At 35.3% G+C, this 19,072-nt stretch overlaps 2 protein-coding genes across 4 annotated transcripts; both read left to right on the forward strand.

Annotated features, from left to right (window-relative positions):
- Positions 1-1,993: 1,993 nt before the first annotated feature.
- Positions 1,994-8,122, forward strand: LOC130729581 (uncharacterized). Of its 3 annotated transcripts, XR_009016054.1 has the most exons (4): positions 1,994-2,154; positions 2,255-2,407; positions 2,479-2,547; positions 7,803-7,940. XR_009016054.1 is itself a non-coding variant. In XM_057581378.1 (3 exons), the coding sequence occupies exons 1-3, from the start codon at positions 2,107-2,109 to the stop codon at positions 7,980-7,982; spliced, it is 384 nt and encodes a 127-aa protein (XP_057437361.1). In that variant the 5' UTR covers positions 1,994-2,106; the 3' UTR covers positions 7,983-8,122. The 3 variants fall into 3 exon arrangements, 2 of the variants coding, with proteins under 2 accessions (XP_057437361.1, XP_057437362.1); XM_057581378.1 differs by lacking the exon at positions 2,479-2,547 and having other exon boundaries at positions 7,800-8,122; XM_057581379.1 differs by lacking the exon at positions 2,479-2,547 and having other exon boundaries at positions 7,803-8,122.
- Positions 8,123-14,620: 6,498 nt separating this feature from the next.
- LOC130732489 (uncharacterized) lies at positions 14,621-15,078 on the forward strand. Its single transcript, XM_057584526.1, has one exon. The coding sequence runs from the start codon at positions 14,634-14,636 to the stop codon at positions 15,012-15,014; it is 381 nt and encodes a 126-aa protein (XP_057440509.1). The 5' UTR covers positions 14,621-14,633; the 3' UTR covers positions 15,015-15,078.
- Positions 15,079-19,072: the final 3,994 nt, after the last annotated feature.

Raw genomic sequence — 19,072 nt, forward strand, 5'->3', positions numbered from 1 at the left:
TCGACAATTGAAAGAGCTACGCAATGGCTCAGGTCATAGAGACCCAAAAATTATTTTTGGACACGGTACCCAAGCAATTAGGTTTCGGCCACTATGGAAAATAGGGTTTTCGAACTTTTTCTTCGATCTAAATCAATTCACAGGGTAGTTTTAGGGTAAAAATAAGGCAAAGAAATTGTCGGAACAATTTTCGGACAATCGGGTCGAAATACAGGGGCATTTTGGTCCAAAATAAAGGCTCAAAACTTCAAAGTTATCAGTTCGGAAAACAAATTTGACAGCATTGATCCTCATGACATCCGTGACAACAAATCCTAAAGGCACGAAGTCAGATTACAGCTTTTCGACAATAAAGTTTCGAAATGTGCGACTAATGGGGTTTTGAATCAATTTTTCAGATCTTGGACAACTGAATCGCAATCGGCGATTACTGACAGAGGTTTTAGACTCATGGGAACATAAGGAACATAACCCAACCAAGAAATCAAGGAAATCGGACAATTTTAGAAAAAGCTCAAAACTGTGAGCACAGAAACGACTTCAGAAACGCAACAGAAACAGTAAACAGAGGTAGGATTCATGCTAGTTACCTCAATACCTAGAAGTAGGGACGAACTGCACGAAGATTGGTCAAGTTTTCGCGAAAATTTCTCCTCTCCTCCTCTCTCCTTGCTCGCGGCCTTGAATGGGTGAGAATGAAGAGATTTTGCTTTTTCGAGCTATTTATAGGCGGGTGAAATCGCGGGAAAATGAAAATTTCGCGATTTCGATTTTTGCAGCACGTCCACCGAGGAATTTTAAGAGAGATTCTGGCGTCAGAATTCCAGAACTCAAAACAATTATCTATGATTTGGGAAAAACGATATCAAAAATCCCAAAGGCGGTGTAAGTTAATCTGTCCCGTTAAACTACTTTTTGCTGTGATGCTCAGACGACAAAACTTCCTTCTGAAGAAAGATTGGAAATGTCGAAACAAATCTGGCAACGCGGACGGAAACTTCGTTAGAAGTCCCGAATAGAAAAAGTCTTCATCCATCGCTCGAATCTAGGGTTTCGAAGCAAGGAAATTAGCGTCGTCGGACTTCCGAAAAGTGAATACTATCGTGCGTACAGTCTAGAGTTCCGAAATGAAACGCTGGTCGAAGGAAAAATAAAGAAAATCTTTAAATTTTCCAAGGATTCGAAATCTCACTTAAAACGTTGCTCTAAAGCGAAATTAGCCTATTCTGGACACGCTTGCCATAAGGCGGGTGTGCAGACGACTCGCTCTAATTCCTAAAATGACTACGCAACATTCCTCAAGCAATTCCTGAACTTTCTTCTTCATTAATCTTTCTCAAATATCAAACTCCTGTCACGCTTACACTGATTCTACGCGTGAGTCGGAAATTAGCTTGTTCTGAAAATCCAGGTCTTACATCTCTCATCTCCAAAATTCAACGGTCCTTATACACGTATCATGATATAATGCTAGACCACTTCGGACACCCACTTTTGTAGGAGATTTAGGACCACCACAAAGTGGGAAATGGACGGAAAAAAAAATCTTTGTGGTGGTTTAGAACCGCCACAAAATTGGTGTCGAAAATGGTCTATCAGTGTTACGTGCCATGAATCTTTCTTGAAAACTCAACTCATTCATTTTTGTAAGTAACTATTTAATTTTTATATTAGGAACTAAAAAAATTTACCTCATTTTTATTAATAATACTTGTATTATTGTGTTTATAAATTCTTTTTTGAAACTGTGTAAATAAATTCTTAAAAATAAATAAAAGAAGTTAAATTAAATAACATCTTGAGAACTAATGAGTAATTTTTTTTTTCATGAATGAAACTTTTTTTTTGAAAGGATGAATGAATCTTCATAACTGAATTATCCAACAGAAACATAACTAAATGAGAAAATGTGTAGTGTAAGCTTCTTTAATTCTTTTACACAAGCATTCAATTAAATTCTATGACATAAAAAATTCATTTTAATTTTAATTCCAACGACAAAAAAATGGTTTGTAAAATTTGAGCCTCGTGTCCTGTCCAACCATTAAAAAATAATCTGGAATTTTTCTGGTTACCATTTTGCCAAGAGGAAAAGGAATTTGGAGAATGGCAATGGCAGCATGCAACATTGGCCTCGGTTCCTCATACCACAAGGTGCGGTGCCGGTGCCGCCACTTTCAATTCAACCGCTTCTTTCATCGGAATTTTCCTCTTTTTTTTTTTTGTCTGACTCTCTTCTTCCTCTTTTTGTCAGACGACGTCGCTTGAGGTTTCGTGCAGTAGCAGGAAGAGAGACAGAGATCGAGATAGAGAACGCGGTAGCAGCAGCAGCAGCAGTATCCACGCTTACAAAGTGGTTGAGATTACTCCTCCTCCCAAGTCTCTCGGTGTTCGTTGCTTACCCCCTGTAAGTACTTTCCCATCAACCAACCCTTTCATTTATCAATCTGGTCATGTCATAATGCTCAATTATTGTAGATGGATTATACCAGCGAGTTTGGGTAAACAGCTTAATTAAGCGCCTATCTATCGCCGCTTATTCATAAGGTAATTTGACAAACTTAATAAAATAAGCTCAAAATATGTTAGACGTAAGTGGTTATTCATAAGCTAATATAAACAGCATGTGACAGTAAGCTTAAAAAGACTTATAGATAGGTCAGAAGTTATTTATGTAAACTCACTAAAGGACTTACGTGAGCGCTTTTGCTATCAGATAAGCTCAAGTAAGCGCTTCCAAACGCCGTCAGAATCTCGAGAGAGACTTTTAGTTTTCCTTGGTCTGTCTCTATTCGTAACTCTTAGACTATCGTCTATTTGGTTAACACTTCGTATCAATGATTTTTATGGAAACATATCAACATTGAATTTGAAAGCTTCAAAGTTGAGATGTGACCGTTTAGAAATTGAACTTCTGAATTGATTAGGGTGTGTTTGGATGATGAGAAGGGAATACAGAGGTTTAGCTTTTAATTTGAGATTATCATTTTTAGTGAAATATTGTAAGTCCATAACCTTCCAATTGTCTTTTGTTTGTTCTTATGCACGTTATGCAAAGCACAGCGATCAAGCCTTTTTCCGCACTAAGTGTGGTCGGGTTTATGATATGATCTTAATTAAGTGCAATTAGCTTTTATTGCATAAGTGTTTATTCATAAGCTAATTTGAGCAACTAATAAAAATAAGCTCTAGGCAAATAGGTAGGTCATAAGCTATTTACATAAGTTCTCCCAAGCACTCGTATAAGCGCTTATGCTATAAGATGAGCTCAAATAAACTCTTGTAAACGAGGCTATAGTGCCCAATTATCGAAGATACATTTACTTCAGAATATCCCTCGAGACTTACAGTTTTCCTTAGTCTCTCTACTCCCAACTCTTAGACTATCATCCATTTGGTTAACCCTTCATATCAATGCTTTTTGGTGGTCTCCTCCATCCATATTTATTATACCACCTAAGTCAAGGCTGTATCATCTTTTTTTCAGTAGGAGTCACCCTACTTTCTCTCTAATAATTGTATTCCTACTAATTCATCCTAACATGATCATCTATCTCATGTAATCATTCATCCATGATAACATTCTTGTCTATGTTGCTAAGTTACTTTCTTGTTGACATTTTACCACCTAACGTTCAACCCCATACTATATTGCATGTCTAATAGCCGCGCCATAAAATTGTGTAATTATGTCATAATTTTCATAAATTGAAGATAAAAGTTTAGTCCTTCTTATCTTTCACATGTCCATACTAACATTCCCTAAAGTAATGAGTGGCTTGGTAAGGAATTGTTTCCTTTTCGGAGTTGAAATCTTACTTCTAGATTTTGGTATTTGAATTTGTTACTGAATAAGACAGTACTAACGATTAAGGCTTCAAAGCTGATATATTGAAGCTTTTACCTGCTGGGGCATAAGATGTTTGCAGATATCTGCTTCTGCTGTTGAGACTTTTCGATCTACTGGGCTCTTAAGCTCAATGTAGTTTAGTAGTGTCCATGTCATGAACAATACCCAAAGATGGAATTATTCTCTAGAAGTTGAAGCTTAGAATAAACTTAGTGATGTTCATATACTCAACGTTCTCTTATCTTGAATCTTTAAATTGAAGTAACTATAGTTTTATCAATAATATATGGCTCTGACTTTTGTTGAAAAATTATAGGCATAGTAGTCAATCCCGGATAGCGGCGCGTAGCGGCCGACCCCAAAAGTGGGATAGTGGGATAGCGCATAGCGGGATGGCCGCTATTTTGATTTTTCATATATAATTTTATATAATTAATAGTATAATAGTATATACATATAATAACTAAAAAAATGATAAATATAACTTAAAATCTAGAACAAACAGATGAGATGATAGAGAAGAGAGGAGGAAGAGGATGCCATGCGAGAGAACTGGTAACAAAATGAATTGATTGAGAATAGAAAATTAAGAGGAAAAGAAAGGAAAGAAAAATAAAAAAAAACAGAGCAGAACAGAGGCCCAAGGGCAGTGGTCGCCGGAGATTGGCTGAAAGTCACCTCACAGCGTTCGTCGGAAGTTGGACGATGCTTGTCGGAGGTCGGCGGTGGCCATGGGTGCTGATCGAAGGTGGAAGGTGGCTGAAGAAGATCGCAGTGGCCATGGGTTCTGTCGCTGAAGAAGAAGCTGAAGAAGAAGATGAATAGGGAGAGATGAAACGCGCGTTTCATTTATTTATGTGCGAAATCCCAAAATTGCCCTCAAAGTTTAACCTAATTATAAAATTTCAAGGGCAATTTAGGTTTTTCCACAACTGTACCTTATCTTCTTCTTGTGGCGCCGCGATCTCACGCGATAAGGCCGCGATCTTGCCGCGATTTGCGGCGCGACAGCCGCGACGGCGTTCCGCGACGCGATGGCTTCAGAATCGCGGCGAGCGGCCGCGACGCGACGCGACGGCGCGATAGCGCCGCGATTTGCCGCGATCGATAACTATGATTATAGGGTTAGAGGGATAGGAGATAATAGAGAATCCTTTTGAGCAATACAGGATCTGATTACATGATAGATATGTTACAAATCATGAACCTAACGCTTCTGTTTTTAAGTACAGCTTAACAGGCCTCCTAACATAGTGAATAACTATAATATTGTAATATCTGTTAAAATACAATCAGTGGACAACCTTGAAGGTTCATATGAAAGCCTACTGATCTACTGATCTATTAATGAAACAAGAGAAGTACTTTCTACTTTTCAGTGACAATTTAATGCTGGCTTTCCCTATAAAGAACACTTTTGGTTGAAACTTTTAGTCAAAAAAGTTAACTAAAATAGTAAAAATGTATTTGATGAACACCAGTGAGTCACACCTTTTAAGCCCTGTATGCGACACTTGTTTTAGTTAAACTTGCAAGTTAAATCATAAAAAATGTACACATTTATGATTCTAGATTCCAAAATTGAGCTAACTTGATTCTTCATAGGCTCAGATAGACCCGGCCTCACTTGGTCTTCACATGATCATGTCTATGAGATATTTGATGAATCAGAAAATGTGACCTAATTTCTACCCCCAACCTAAAGGCCAAGTAACATGCCCAAAACATTTGGGTTGGTAAGAAACCTAAAAATGCTGCTCAGCCTTCGAGATTTCAGTTAACACAGCATTCAGCTGTCATGTGACAAAATACATATCCTCTTTAAGAAAAGGCCCAGCATCCAGCCATTATGAACCAAACTTCTGCAAATCAATAAAAGTATAAAACACATCATGATCTGAACCCAACATTTGCAAATTGATCTTGACTTATCACTTATCACTTATGAACCCAGCTTCAGCGTGGCTTGAATGATTGAACCCAGCTTCAACCCATTGTGTTCTGGTCTTTGATTTTCTGTTTCAAACTCTGTTGTGTTGTGCTCTTTTTCAAACCTGTTTATTTTCACCTTCTGTTCTTTCAACTCACTTTAATGGTTCATTGAAGGTCACTACATAGTTGTTCTTACAGAACTCATCCATTCTCTTGTCCTTGGTTCATTGGTTTGGGCTGAGCTCATCATAGAATTGTTATTTATGATTTTTGAGTTGATGTTTCTTGCCTTGGCTCATTGTCATTTCGCCTTTGTTATTTCTGATTGATATTTATGAACTGTTATTTCTTGCCTATGTTTTGTTAAAACTGTTGCCCCATCACATGATGTTTGAAACTAGGGGGTCAAGGTCGTCAAGCTACATAATGATAGGTTTTTAAATACTATCTCTTTTAATAGGTGAGCTCCTACAAGTTTACTAGTGAGTTTAGAGGTTTGAGTCTAAGGACGCTTCATGAGTTTTCATAGACTCTTGAGTTTGACAACCTTTCTTGCTTTTTCACGAATGAAACTTTTTGGACCTTACAACTTCACAAAAACATAGTCATCATTTTAAGGTGCTTTGGTTCTAGAGTAATAGTATAAAGCTCTTTGGTGCTAGAGTAATATCCAAGGCTTTTTATGCATATATATCACAAAACCTGAGGTTAACTGTAGAATTAAGTACTTACTATGGGTATTTACACGCACAAGGGATTATGTTCACTATATGCTTAAGCTTTTGGGATAAGTGGTTACTTTACACATACTTTGGGGGTAGAGTGGGCCTAATCCAAATTCTAAGATGGTAGCCCCGGGCATGAGGGGGTTGAGAAGTCTCAGATGGACTAGAGATAACCAAGATAGTTCTTACAAAGGGTAGAGAAATCCTCACGTCTAAGCTAGCTTTTGGGGTAGATTAGGCCTAATCCAGATTCTAATGGCTATTCTAAAATAAAGATTTATTGTAGTCCCCCTTTTAGCACCCAAATAGGGTGGTTACTATTCGCACCCCCGTTTTCTCTCATTGTACCAATCACATGCTTCTGGAAATTAATTTTTCGGAACCCAATAATTTGGTGAAATTAATTTCCTGAAGTTATCTTTGGTACGGCCGTGCAAAGAGAAATATCCCCAAATAAACATAAACATTAACGTGGTGGAAACTATCCATGGAAGTTCAATTGAGCTTCTTTAGTAAGCTTTTCATGTTTATTTAGATTTGACTTTGCTTCTCTCTAGAGTCAAGAAAATATTAGATTTGAAGAATAAAGTTGTGTATTATATAGACCTTTCCTTGTTAGGATGGTTTAAAAGGAAAATTGCGAACTCTTGGCATGCTTCCACAAAATTTAGCTTTGTAGTTTTGAAGAATAAAGTTGTGTATTTTATAGAGCCTTGCATATCTCATGCTATATGTGAACATGTGGATGGGGGGAGATGCAATCATTTCTAAGAAGTGGGCAGCCATATAATTGAAGGCAATGCACATGTTGGAGCATATAACACACAGAAGTAAAAGGATAATGAAATCTTAGTATTTTACATGTGTGGGGATTATGGTTGTGATTGCTTCTTTTGGATCCATTGTTTGTTTCTCATTTTTCAATAGAAAAACATTAAATGGGATGGAAGATGGGTCCATATGAGATAAGGAATTGGAGCAAGCTGTTTGGTTAACTAGCTGTGATTGTTTTTTGCCTTTATAGTTCTGTTCTGAAAGCAGAAAATTAGTGATAGATTCATCGGTTCAACTTTTAAATGCTTCTTTATCAAAACATTATTGATTACCTGTCATGTTGTCAATTATTGTCATGTTGATTCAATTATTCACACTGGTGATCCAACACAACCTTTATTTTCTTGTCATATGATCTGACATGACTGTGAGAATGGAAAAAAGGAACATGTCACGTTGATGCAGGCATTTGCATAATGTTCATTTTCTTTCCTTTTTTTGTCTTTCTTTTTTCAAAGCAGAACTTGCAATGTGGGGAGAGTGTGACAATAGAAGGACAAGCTTATACTATATCAGCGGTAACACATCGCTATCAGCTTCGGAAGGGAAAATATGAACCAAGTGAGAAGAGACTTGATGTTTTGTCCACAGGAAGATACTTAGTAAATTTATATTTGGAAGATTTATTAGAACAATCTTGATGACTGCATTTAATCATGTTCCTTTTTTTTTCAAGATGTAATTCCTCTATTTTGTGCTTCTTCGTTAACATCTTCCAGAACCAATGACCTATCAAATGAGTTTCATTTATAGAAAGAAAAAAAAAATATGGCTTGTACAACACTTAGACTATCTTTAATGGTGTTGAAACGAGGGTGTTTAGTGTTGAAAGGGGTAAATAATGGTGTTGAATTGAAGTGTTGAAAGTTGAAAGGGGGGGAGAGGAGTTGAAAAAATTCATCATAGTTGAAACCTGCGTGTGGGACCCAGTGGAGAGAGAGGGGCTGCAGATCAACACGTGGCTCCGTTTGATTGGTCCGGGTGATTTTCGTTTAGACTATCTCCAATGGTTTTAACATTCAACACCCTCAACACTCCACTTTTTCTCTTCCCAACACTCTACATCACCTTCTCTCTCCGGTTCAACACTTCATTCAACTTTTACCCACTCCAATGGTTTTTCATTCAACACCCTACCCCCTACCCCACCACTTTTATTTCATATTTTGATTTAATTTTATATTCTTTTTATGATTTCATAAAATTAAAATTTTCGATAAAAATTAAATTAAATAAACTATTATGGATTTAATTTAATTTAATGTTTTTTTTATTTATTTAAATTAAATTAAATTAACGTAATATTTTTTTAACGTAAATTAAATTATTGGGATTAATTTTAAAGCAAAGGAGATAGTAGAAAGATAATAAGATGAATAAGATGATGAAAAACTTGATTTTTTTTTTCTGTGTCCAAATCAAACGAACCAAGTCTCTATTTATAGAGAAAAAAAATCATGAATTTTGATAAAAATTTTTTGAATAAAATAATTGAGTTGGAAAGATTAGGATAAAAGAAAATCGTCCGGACCAATCAATACGTGACACGCGTCCCAACTGCAGGCCGTCTCTCTTTCCTCTGACGCGTGGCACGCACGCGCCTGTCGGTGCCCAACCGACGCGTGCCACGCGTCTCACGTCCGGGTCGCCTGGGACCCACCGTCTGCCAGTTCTGCAGCTTACGCGCCTTGTCGGCGCGTGTGTGGCACGCGCTTGGCATTCACCAACCAGGCCGTGCCACGTGTCACCGAGCACAGGTTTCACAAGTGTTGAATTTTTTCAACTCCTCTCTCCCCCTTTCAACTTTCAACACTTCCATTAAACACCATTACATACCCATTTCAACATTCAACACTCCTCTTTCAATACCATTACTGATAGTCTTATCCTAATCTTTCCAACTCAATTATTTCATTCACAAAAAAATTTTAAAAAATAATATTTTTACCAAAATTCATGATTTTTTTTCTCTATAAATAGAGACTTGGTTCGTTTGATTTGGACACAGAAAAAAAATTCAAGTTTTCCATCATCTTATTCATCTTAATTATTATCTTTCTATTATCCCTTTGTTTCCATTTGAAGTTAATAAAATAAAATAAATTATTGTGTATATTTTTTTAAAAAATATTAAATTGTTAAGTGTTTTAATTTAATTTACGTTAAAAAATATTACGTTAATTTAAAAAAACATTAAATTAAATTAAATCGATAATAGTTTATTTAATTTAATTTTTATAGAAAATTTTAATTTTATGAAATTATAAAAAGAAAAATATAAAATTAAATCAAAATATGAAATAAAAAAAGTGGTGGGGTAGGGGGTAGGGTGTTGAATGAAAAACCATTGGAGTGGGTAAAAGTTGAATGAAGTGTTGAACGGAAGAGAGAAGGTGATGTGAAGTGTTGGGAAGAGAAAAAGTTGAGTGTTAAGGGTGTTGAATGTTGAAACCATTGGAGATGAGTGTGTTTGGATTGGATTGGTGGCAACGGCAAGCACACAGTTCAAAACACAGTAACTCTAGAAACTATATATTGTAAATTTTTCCTGAGTGTAGATAAAAGTCACCATAATTAAGTGGGTGTTCGCATCCTTCTCTACATAGTGTAAATTCAAACAAGCTACAATTGATCATGAAGCTAAAATTGATTTTGGAAAGGAAGTTATGTGATTAGCTAATTCAAATGTACTATGCAGCTGCTAGCTTTGTCTTTGGCTTAATGTAATGCTTCAACATGATTCCAAACACTAAAAATTAAAAATTCTTGATTCAGCAAAATTCAGATTCTAGCTTTTCATATTGGAGTAAGTATTGAACCCACTCCCTGTAGTAGGGGCCACCGCAAACCTCACGTGCACACCCGGCAAGAATGTCAGAGTCTTTTATCATGCAGGACCCAAAGCATTCACTCACAGTCACATATGAAGCAGATTGGCAGAACAGTCATTTTGAGAGATACACACAGCTTTGTACCGGGGTACACCTCTTCTTTTCCATACTCTTGTCCTGTTTGTTGGCAAATAATTAAACACAAGATTCAATGTCTTTGGACAGAAACATCCTCCAGAGTTATTTGGTTGAATTACTCACTCAGATCCCACGTAGTGATCCTTATGTTCTGCTTTGTGGACTGATGTGTTCTCCTGACTGTGTTGGCGGGTCGGATCCGAAGCTCCGGCTCATGAGACGACGAGAGTCATATGTAAAAGAGACTCTGGCAGCTGTCAAGTCGATTTAAAATCGAGCGGAGTCAGTTATAATAAAGTGTGCATACCTGAATTTTGGTGGGTATTCTTTATTTATACATGAAGTTGTTATTATTCTTCATGTGTCGTAACTGAATTCCCTTCATCTTAATTAACAAACCTTAATTTTCGATAGATACATCAGGAAAACAATTAACAAACCTTAATGAGTGTGATAATGTTGATGTTCTACAACTTGCATGCTATAATACTCCTCTAAACAAGGTCTTTTATGGTGGACATCGAATGTAGGTACCTATAAGACATTTTAACATTTAAGTCAACAAGGTTAGGAAAGAATTAGGATTATGATAGAAGTAGTGTATATCTAAGAGATGTATCTCGTCTATGTATATACACATGGTTATTGCAAATTTACAAAAGATCAAGTAGTCTTCTAACAGATATATCTAGTAATATGAAATAGTATCTATTTATCTTAATTAGTAATTTGTATTCTTTTGGTTGCGAATGACCTCTTCTAATGGATCAACGTGTTGGGCTTATAATATCATTTTATAACAAAAAAATAGTTTTAAACAATTTTTAAATTTTAAGTTTCAATGTTTATTCTTAAAAATCTACTAAATCAAGTTCATATCAAATAAATAAATTTTCTAATTGAGTCTAATAATAATTTATTTGTTTAAATAAACTTAAAAGTTTCAAAAAAAAAACTTGAAAATTTTCATTTAAAATTTTACTCTATAAATATCTAATATTATTTATTTATTTTCAATTTACCAATACAAATTATATTTAAATATATCCTCTATCTTAAATCCATATTTAGTTAAATATTTTGAAAAAAATATAACATACAGTTCATTGTATGAATTAAAATATTATAGTGGATTTTCATAAAAAAAAATATTATAGTGGATTTTCATCAAAAAAAATATTATAGTGGATAAAATATTAGTGGAGGAATTTTGGTGAACGTAGCCAATGAGGTTAAGGTTACAGACTTGAATGACTGTGAATTTTGGTGATGCAGCTAGATCACCGCCGTTGGATGGGAACAGCAAAATGACCAATCATCATTAATCACTTGCAATTTCTGCAAACAATTGTTCATTTCTTTTGTCCCCGTTTGCTCAATAATTAACTTCTCTCTATATTCAAAGTATAAAAATTCCAAAGCCAGAAAGAAAACTTCTACTTGTCCACATTTGATTTGATTGGCGCAGCTCACAGGATTTCGATGACCATGGGGGACAAACGGGAAAGCAATTATTTTAACCTTTTTTGGTGTGGGTTTCATCATGTGATATGAATATAACTTTCTCTTCGTAATTTTTCTACATTTATATACTTTTAAAACAATGTATATTAATACTTTGTATGTTGAAGTGAAAATAGATTGAACTTTGTATAAATAGGTCTGATCTGTACAAAAATTATAGGCCTGAGATATTATTTATGATAGGTTTTTTTGTGAGTTTTATCTCAACTATTTAAAAGTCGAGTCTAATCTGATAACTTATTAAAAATTTGTCACATGATTAAATATTAAAGTAGACCAATGATTTTATATGTAAATAGACCAATAAAGTTATAGAAACTTGGGCTAAAATATACTAAAATAGAAACTATATCTAAATATGCCGATAAGATTATAGGTTAATAGAAATTAATATTATAAAATGTATTTAAATATGTCATGCATTCTTTCTAAATAGACTTATTATAATATAGACCAACATGTTTTTATCAGAAAGTTAGTCAATAACTATATGGTTTCAAGTTTTTTTTTTTACATGGGACACATGAAGAGGCTCCCTCTAAATGAAAAGCCTGATGAGTAATCTTTTTTAGGGAGTCTCTTTTATCTGGTCTAGCTCTTAACACATATCTGATTGCTTGTGCCGCCTTGGACAATTTGAACTCACCATGATGGTTCACCAATCTCAAGAGATATGATTGGTTCAACTCCAAAGGCCAACTTGTACGATGTTTCCCTAACAGTCAAGTGCAGAGTTGTACGGTGTGATCGAAGCACGTGAAGGAGCTGATCAAGCCAACCCTTTCCCACATCGAAGGATTACGTTGTTAGCAGCTTAGGTTTGACAATTAGTTTGAGGATGCTTCACCGAAGAGAAGTTTTGTGTGACATGTTGGCCTTTGAGTAGTTCCTTATACCTTATCAGCACACTAAGTACCGTTGTCGGAATAGAAGTTGTTGAGGTGGCGGGTGCGGAGGAAGTGCATATTGGAGATAAACCCGTTGCAGGTCTTTCAGCTGTACAGGGGCTTAGGGAGAAAGGTATGTTTTCTATCCTTCTTTAGGGTCCCTCGTCTGGAGAGTGGAGCAGAAGCCTTCATTGTCGTCATGTTCCTCTCTTTAGCTTTCTTGTTGCTCCCTATCTTCTATCGTTAACGGTGGGCTTAAGGAAATTGTTTGTTCCGAGGACAATCCCTCTCTTGAGTTCGCTTCCTGCGGGTGTGAAGTTTAGGAGTGGGTTTTTGGAGAGTGTCGAGACTATTGAGTTGTTCGCCTCAAGTTCTGGAGCAGCTGCAGAATCTACGCCCCTTCAAATAGCCTCGCGGGTTCAGCCGGAGTCTCATCTTTCTTCGAGTTTGGTTCTTTTTGATGGGGGTATGGAGAGTTTTGGTTCTTCGCATGAGAATGGGAATTCTCTTGACGATCCAGTTCAGCAGCCCCGTCGTTGTGGGCGTCCTAAAAAGGCTCCCTCTACTTGCCAGAGGCCCCTTGTTCTGCCCTTGGCCTGTGAGGAGATTCAGGTTGAGCTTGAGCAAGGTCTTCTCGCCTCTTCGCCCTTGGCGTCGTCGGCCGCAGATCATTTTAGCGGTGGACGTTACTTCACACGAGCCAAAACGACTTGGCTTGTTGGCAAAGTCTTGGGGCTAGAGTTTGAGGGAAACGACATAGATGTTATTAGAGGTCTAGAAAAGGTATACAAGGAACATTTCATGACATGATTTATGTATGTTTCTCTTGGGTTGTTCTTGTGTAGTCTTAGGGTTTTCTTTTTGGCTTGTACTCTTGCCGACCGGTCTGTATTGCTCTTTTGTTAGCCCTATGTTGGCCATTTTTCTTGGGGTCATGGTTGGGGGTTTTTCGGCTTTGTGGGATTTTCTTTTGATTGTTGAGATGCCTCATCATTATTGGGGTTTTCCTCGCTCCCTAAGGGTTTTTTGTGTGGATATTAATATATAATCCTTTATTTAAAAAAAAAACTACATCCAATTATTATTCATTATATTAATTGCTAATTGTTAAAATTTTCAAATTCATATATTTAAAATTAAATGTTAATATTATTTAAATTTTAATTACAACTTAAGGAATTTTTTTAAATAATAATAGTAATTGAAATTTAGTTATTTGCTATCCAATTATAGAAGTCAACTCTTCATTATTATGAAATGACTTGAGGAATATCATTAATGAGAAATAATAAATTACAGTAATAAAATATAAATTTAAGAAATATACTAAATTACAATATATAATACATTTGACTATTTGACTGCAATAACCGCAACGGTTTTTCAAACAATTATTACTCATTAAAAAAATACTATTAGATAGGGTCATAGTTTACATACTTGAAACTCAGGGACAAATGCGTAAAACAATTTCTCAGATAAACATTTATAAGACGACTTTTATCTCAATAACAATATTATGTTTCTTTGTCCTTGTTTCCTCTTCACCCTTTTTCTAACTCGCCCTTTTCCTCTAATCTATTCACCTCTTCATTCCAAAATCACATTTTCATCGCCCTCACCCTCTATTCTCAGTGGTAACTTTGGATGACACCGTGCCTCTAGTAATAGATAAAGGTGCTTCTTTTATCCCTCCCTTACCCTGTCATGTCAATTACATCCATTTTTTCTTCCAATTCATTTGTTGATATTAACTCTTAGTGTTGTTGTAGCTTTAATTATCTTCTTATAAATATATTTTTCTTTATTTACATTCGAATTCAAACCTTGTTTATAATGGACCCTATTTGGTTGAAAACATACATGTATACATGATTTCATTATTTTACAGCCTTGCCTTTTCATCGAGACGATGAATCAACATGCTTCTAAGATGTTACCGCCTAGAAAGCACAATCGACCTGAAAATAACAAATCGGAAGATGTCAAACCGATATATTCAAACCAGCTTTTGGCTGGCTATCTCGCTCATGAGTTCTTGACGAGAGGGACTCTCTTAGGAAAAAAGTTTGAGCCCGACTCAACCCAAGCCAACAGTGATCTGTTGAGCTCAGATCAGCCTACTAGGAGTCAGGTCAACTCGGAAGTTGCAACTTCAACTTCAACTGTAGATCCACCTCAACGAACGACAATTGAGATCTATAATGAGCTCGCAGTCTTAATGAAAGGGGATGGGATCCACATAAAGGGAATTGTGAACCCCACGCAGCTCTATGAATGGATTCAGATGTAAATTTGATGACGTGGAGGGTTTTATTAACGATGTTTATGCCTGAAGGACCAAGCCCATGGATGTTATTATGTAGATTCGTTTGAAATTTGAAAAGTCTTAGTGTTAAAATAACTGATGTCTAGATTATATTTACCTATTACTTTTTATATTTTTTCCATATATTTCATGAGATCATATGGTTGTTGTGAAGGATAATAATGTCTTACATAAACCAATATTTTGTATGGTGTTTGGGCAACTTAGCATTTATGATCCTTAATTGCGAATTAACCTGATTAGATTTTGATTTAAGAGTACTTTAGTTTTAATACACTCTGGCTATCGTGGTACTTTGCTTCTTTGTGTACACAAAGTGTTAAGTCACACGAAGGACCAACTGAATATCAAACTTCCACCATAATTCAACTATAGATACAGATAATGTACGATAAACATTTTTTTTAAATAGATGCTCTACCTTATTTCATTTATCATATATACATAACTAAATTTGAACTCTATAAACGGTAAAAATAAAGAAACAATAAGCTTTTTCAGTAGTGACTAGAACTTGTAGTAAAGAAGACAATTTTGTCTTGGTCAACTCAAAATAGAGGGAACTTATTGTGGCCTGATTATGCATTCCTGAATGAATGTAGGCGATACCCCAAATAATTCCCTACCAAGTTAAAACCTAGCTTATTTCATCTCCTCCACAAGGTCCATAATAGTGGGAATTTTTTCCAAAGCGCTGTCTAGTTCATATATTGTAAGAAGTTATTAAGTGAAGTAACATTAGTGAGAGTTACTTATGTATAGTGTATAGTAAGTGCATCACTCATATTTTTTTTTGATTTGAACTAGATACGTCGACCATCTAGATAGTTGTGAAATTAATTTCTCGTCTCACAGTTAGCGCACTAACCTGTAAGAGGATGACCAATGAATGAATCACTCTCACTCATATTACACGCACACACATGCATGCGACAGTACATATATACCTACACATTGGTGTGTGAATTTAATCATGGTATTCCCCCAGAAAAAATAGTTTAACAATGTTTTTTTAGTCTCTCTACTCTAACTATGCGTGATTTTAGTTTCCAATGACTTTTTGAGGAAATTTAGTCTTTCAAAATTTAATGGTTAGAATTCAATATTTTCACTTTCAATCATGCATGCAGTGGCGGATCCACCACCAGGCTTGGTGGGTCCATTGTCCTACCTCAAACAAAAAATAAAATAAAATATTTCTTTAGACCAAGTAAGTTTTTGGGCAAAAAAAAAAATGAAAGAAAAGACAAAATTTACAAGGTAAGTCAAAATTTAGGGACTCAATAATAAATTTGCCCAACTTCCCAAAATTTATAGTTCCGCCACTGCATGCATGTTAAACATTCTTCTGTATCAAATTATTAAATTTCACCTAAAATTGAAAAGATGCGAATAATTTATCCTTCTTTAAACATAATCTCACATAACTTAGATCATGCATATTCTTCAAATTTTATCAGGTTTCACAAAAATTCTCAAATTTAAATATTGAAATTTATTCAATTCTCAAACCTATCATAAAAACCAAAATATTTGAATGGAAAATAAACATTTTAATATTTCAGGCATATGGAAATTGAAAAAACATTTTTTTTAAACTCTGAAGTAGAAAAATTTGATTAGATAAAAAAAATGGAAACTAAAATCACGCATAACCAATTTTTTTTAAGGTTAAAAATAACTTCTTTAGATGAAACAAAAAATGGTGCATCAACACATAATATGGAGATAGTCCTTAACCTAGACATGAAACAAAGGGTAAAAAGCTTTGGTAGACAGAAAATCTGCAATGGCATTATAGTGCCTTCTAACATGAACAGGGTTGCAAGAATGAAAACTAGCAGATAAAACAATACAATCCCGAATAATAGTAGAGGTCCCTGACCATCTCCATTGCCCATTTAAAACAAAGTGCTTCAGCAAGCAAAGAGTCACTTATAACACGGATAGCCCAACAAGTTACAGAAGTAAGAACCTTGCCTATGGGTTTTGACACACATTTATTCTTCCAAATGTGCACCCTTTCTTCTATATACCATTCCTAACCTACCTCGCTCCACCACCTCTCTCAGGTCTGCAAGACGCTACTCCAAGAGTAACCCTAAACCCCAGTTTCGCATGCTTAAGAGAAGAATCAATAAACTAAAAGCCTTGAGGATCTTGTGCGGAAAACAAAATTCACTGTGAAAGAGCCTCCACCCCTGTTTAGTCAACATATCCAAATTGAAAAATTCAAACATGCAAAAGCCTAACCATCCATTATTACTTTTGGCCTTGCTAGTATCTCCCACAATGTATTTTCCTTGTAATTATCTAACAAGTAATTACCAAATGATGAAAATTAGTGGTATATTGTAAACTATAATTTCTAACAATATATTAATTTTCACCGTTTGATAAGTACCTAACTAATACATATACAATTATCTTATTATTATTACAAAGCACAATCATTATATGGAATTTAGGCAATAGTATATGGGAGGATAAGCCAAAGTATGTTTGCAGTAGTCCCGTCACAATCTTAAACAACACACTGCACAAGCTTATGGGACAGAATTGGTCTGCATGCCATGGTCGTTTAAGATACTCAACACCAACCTCAAAATATCATTTTCCTATGAAAAAAACTTTGTATTTTGATCACCATATTTTAGCTAGGAATCTCTAAGCCCATTAAATTTCCTCGCTCCAAAAGATGGTTTAACTCTCTCTCATCCTACAACACCACATCTCTAACATAAGGAGACTATGTCTCCCCTCTTGCAAAGCTTCCAGAGAAGCTTTGACCGTTTTTACTCTCTTCGACAAATCACTAAACGCTTGCTTCCCCACGAATCAAGATCTAGTACAGTACCAACTATTTTGGACACTGCATTATCATGGGTAAAAGTACATGATTTGTCTTCTATAAAATGATAATGTACACTTTAAAGAATAAAGTGCGAATTATACATACCTCTTAGCCGAGCTGCATGGTATCTCGACGGGAATCCAGATTATCTTCGAGTGGAGCTTTCCCCAAAGTTATCATAAAGAGTGATTTTCTAGAAGCCATTCGATTGGTCTCTTCTCAGCATGATCCAAACCACCCATACACAGATATTACGCATCAGATTGTTGTAGGAGCAAGTTTTCACAGACACATTGTGTTCTCCTTTGCCCATAGAGAGTTTAACAATGTTGCTGATTGGGTAGAAAATGAGGCCTTGTCTTTCCCATTGGGGAACCTTGTTTTCTCCTCTCCCTTCAGATGTTGTCACCGTCTGTCGAGGTTAGATGCAGGGGATCGGAGGGTCTACCCCCTCAGCCTATTGAGCCCGGTGCTTAATTTTTCCCAGGGTCGTAGGCCTGCCATGTAAAAAAATAAAATAAAGATTAATATTTCAATAACTTCATAATATATTGTATGTGTAAATACTAAATAAAGTATCACAAACTCAACCATTAATTGTAAAATTCCCCCAAAAAATAAACATTGATTGAAAAAAAACCAACCTCAACCATAGAATTTTCCATCAACGGTTATCATTACAGTTCATCATCATAGAGGTTAAACTTATGACACACAATCATGGACATTTATGATAAATTACTCAAGTTATTAAAATCTCAATCATTTTTTTAATGGAATAATAATATTTTAAAATTAAATAATTGGATTGATGGTTATTAATTTGAAATTACAAATCACTTCAAATATTTGTCTCTGAATAATAACTTAAGTAGTAAGAGTTAGGTGACATGTGAGTTGAGTGTGAGAAGTCCAGGATTTAATCACCGGAGGGTGCAATTTATTTTTCCAATATAAAAAAATCTTCAAATACTTAAGCTCGTTATATTTTTTTGATATGAAAATGTTAGTTGTTAATAAATTAATACAAATTATTCTTCTCAGGTTCGAATCCTGATCATTCACCTGCAATCACCCTTAGCTCAACCATGTGAGCTACCCATATATAATTTGAAAACTACAATGCCTCGTTCAGGGCTAATCACTAGCAGTAGCATTTATAGTAAAA

Source organism: Lotus japonicus, chromosome 1, assembly GCF_012489685.1.
Source record: "Lotus japonicus ecotype B-129 chromosome 1, LjGifu_v1.2".
Classification (NCBI taxonomy): domain Eukaryota; kingdom Viridiplantae; phylum Streptophyta; class Magnoliopsida; order Fabales; family Fabaceae; genus Lotus; species Lotus japonicus.

Coding starts and splice junctions, on each gene's coding strand:
- LOC130729581 (XM_057581378.1), top strand. CDS start 2,107: ATGGCAATGGCAGCATGCAACATTGGCCTCGGTTCCTCATACCACAAG. Junction 2,155..2,254: donor TCGGTTCCTCATACCACAAG/GTGCGGTGCCGG, acceptor TCTTTTTGTCAG/ACGACGTCGCTTGAGGTTTC. Junction 2,408..7,799: donor GTGTTCGTTGCTTACCCCCT/GTAAGTACTTTC, acceptor CTTTTTTCAAAG/CAGAACTTGCAATGTGGGGA.
- LOC130732489 (XM_057584526.1), top strand. CDS start 14,634: ATGAATCAACATGCTTCTAAGATGTTACCGCCTAGAAAGCACAATCGA.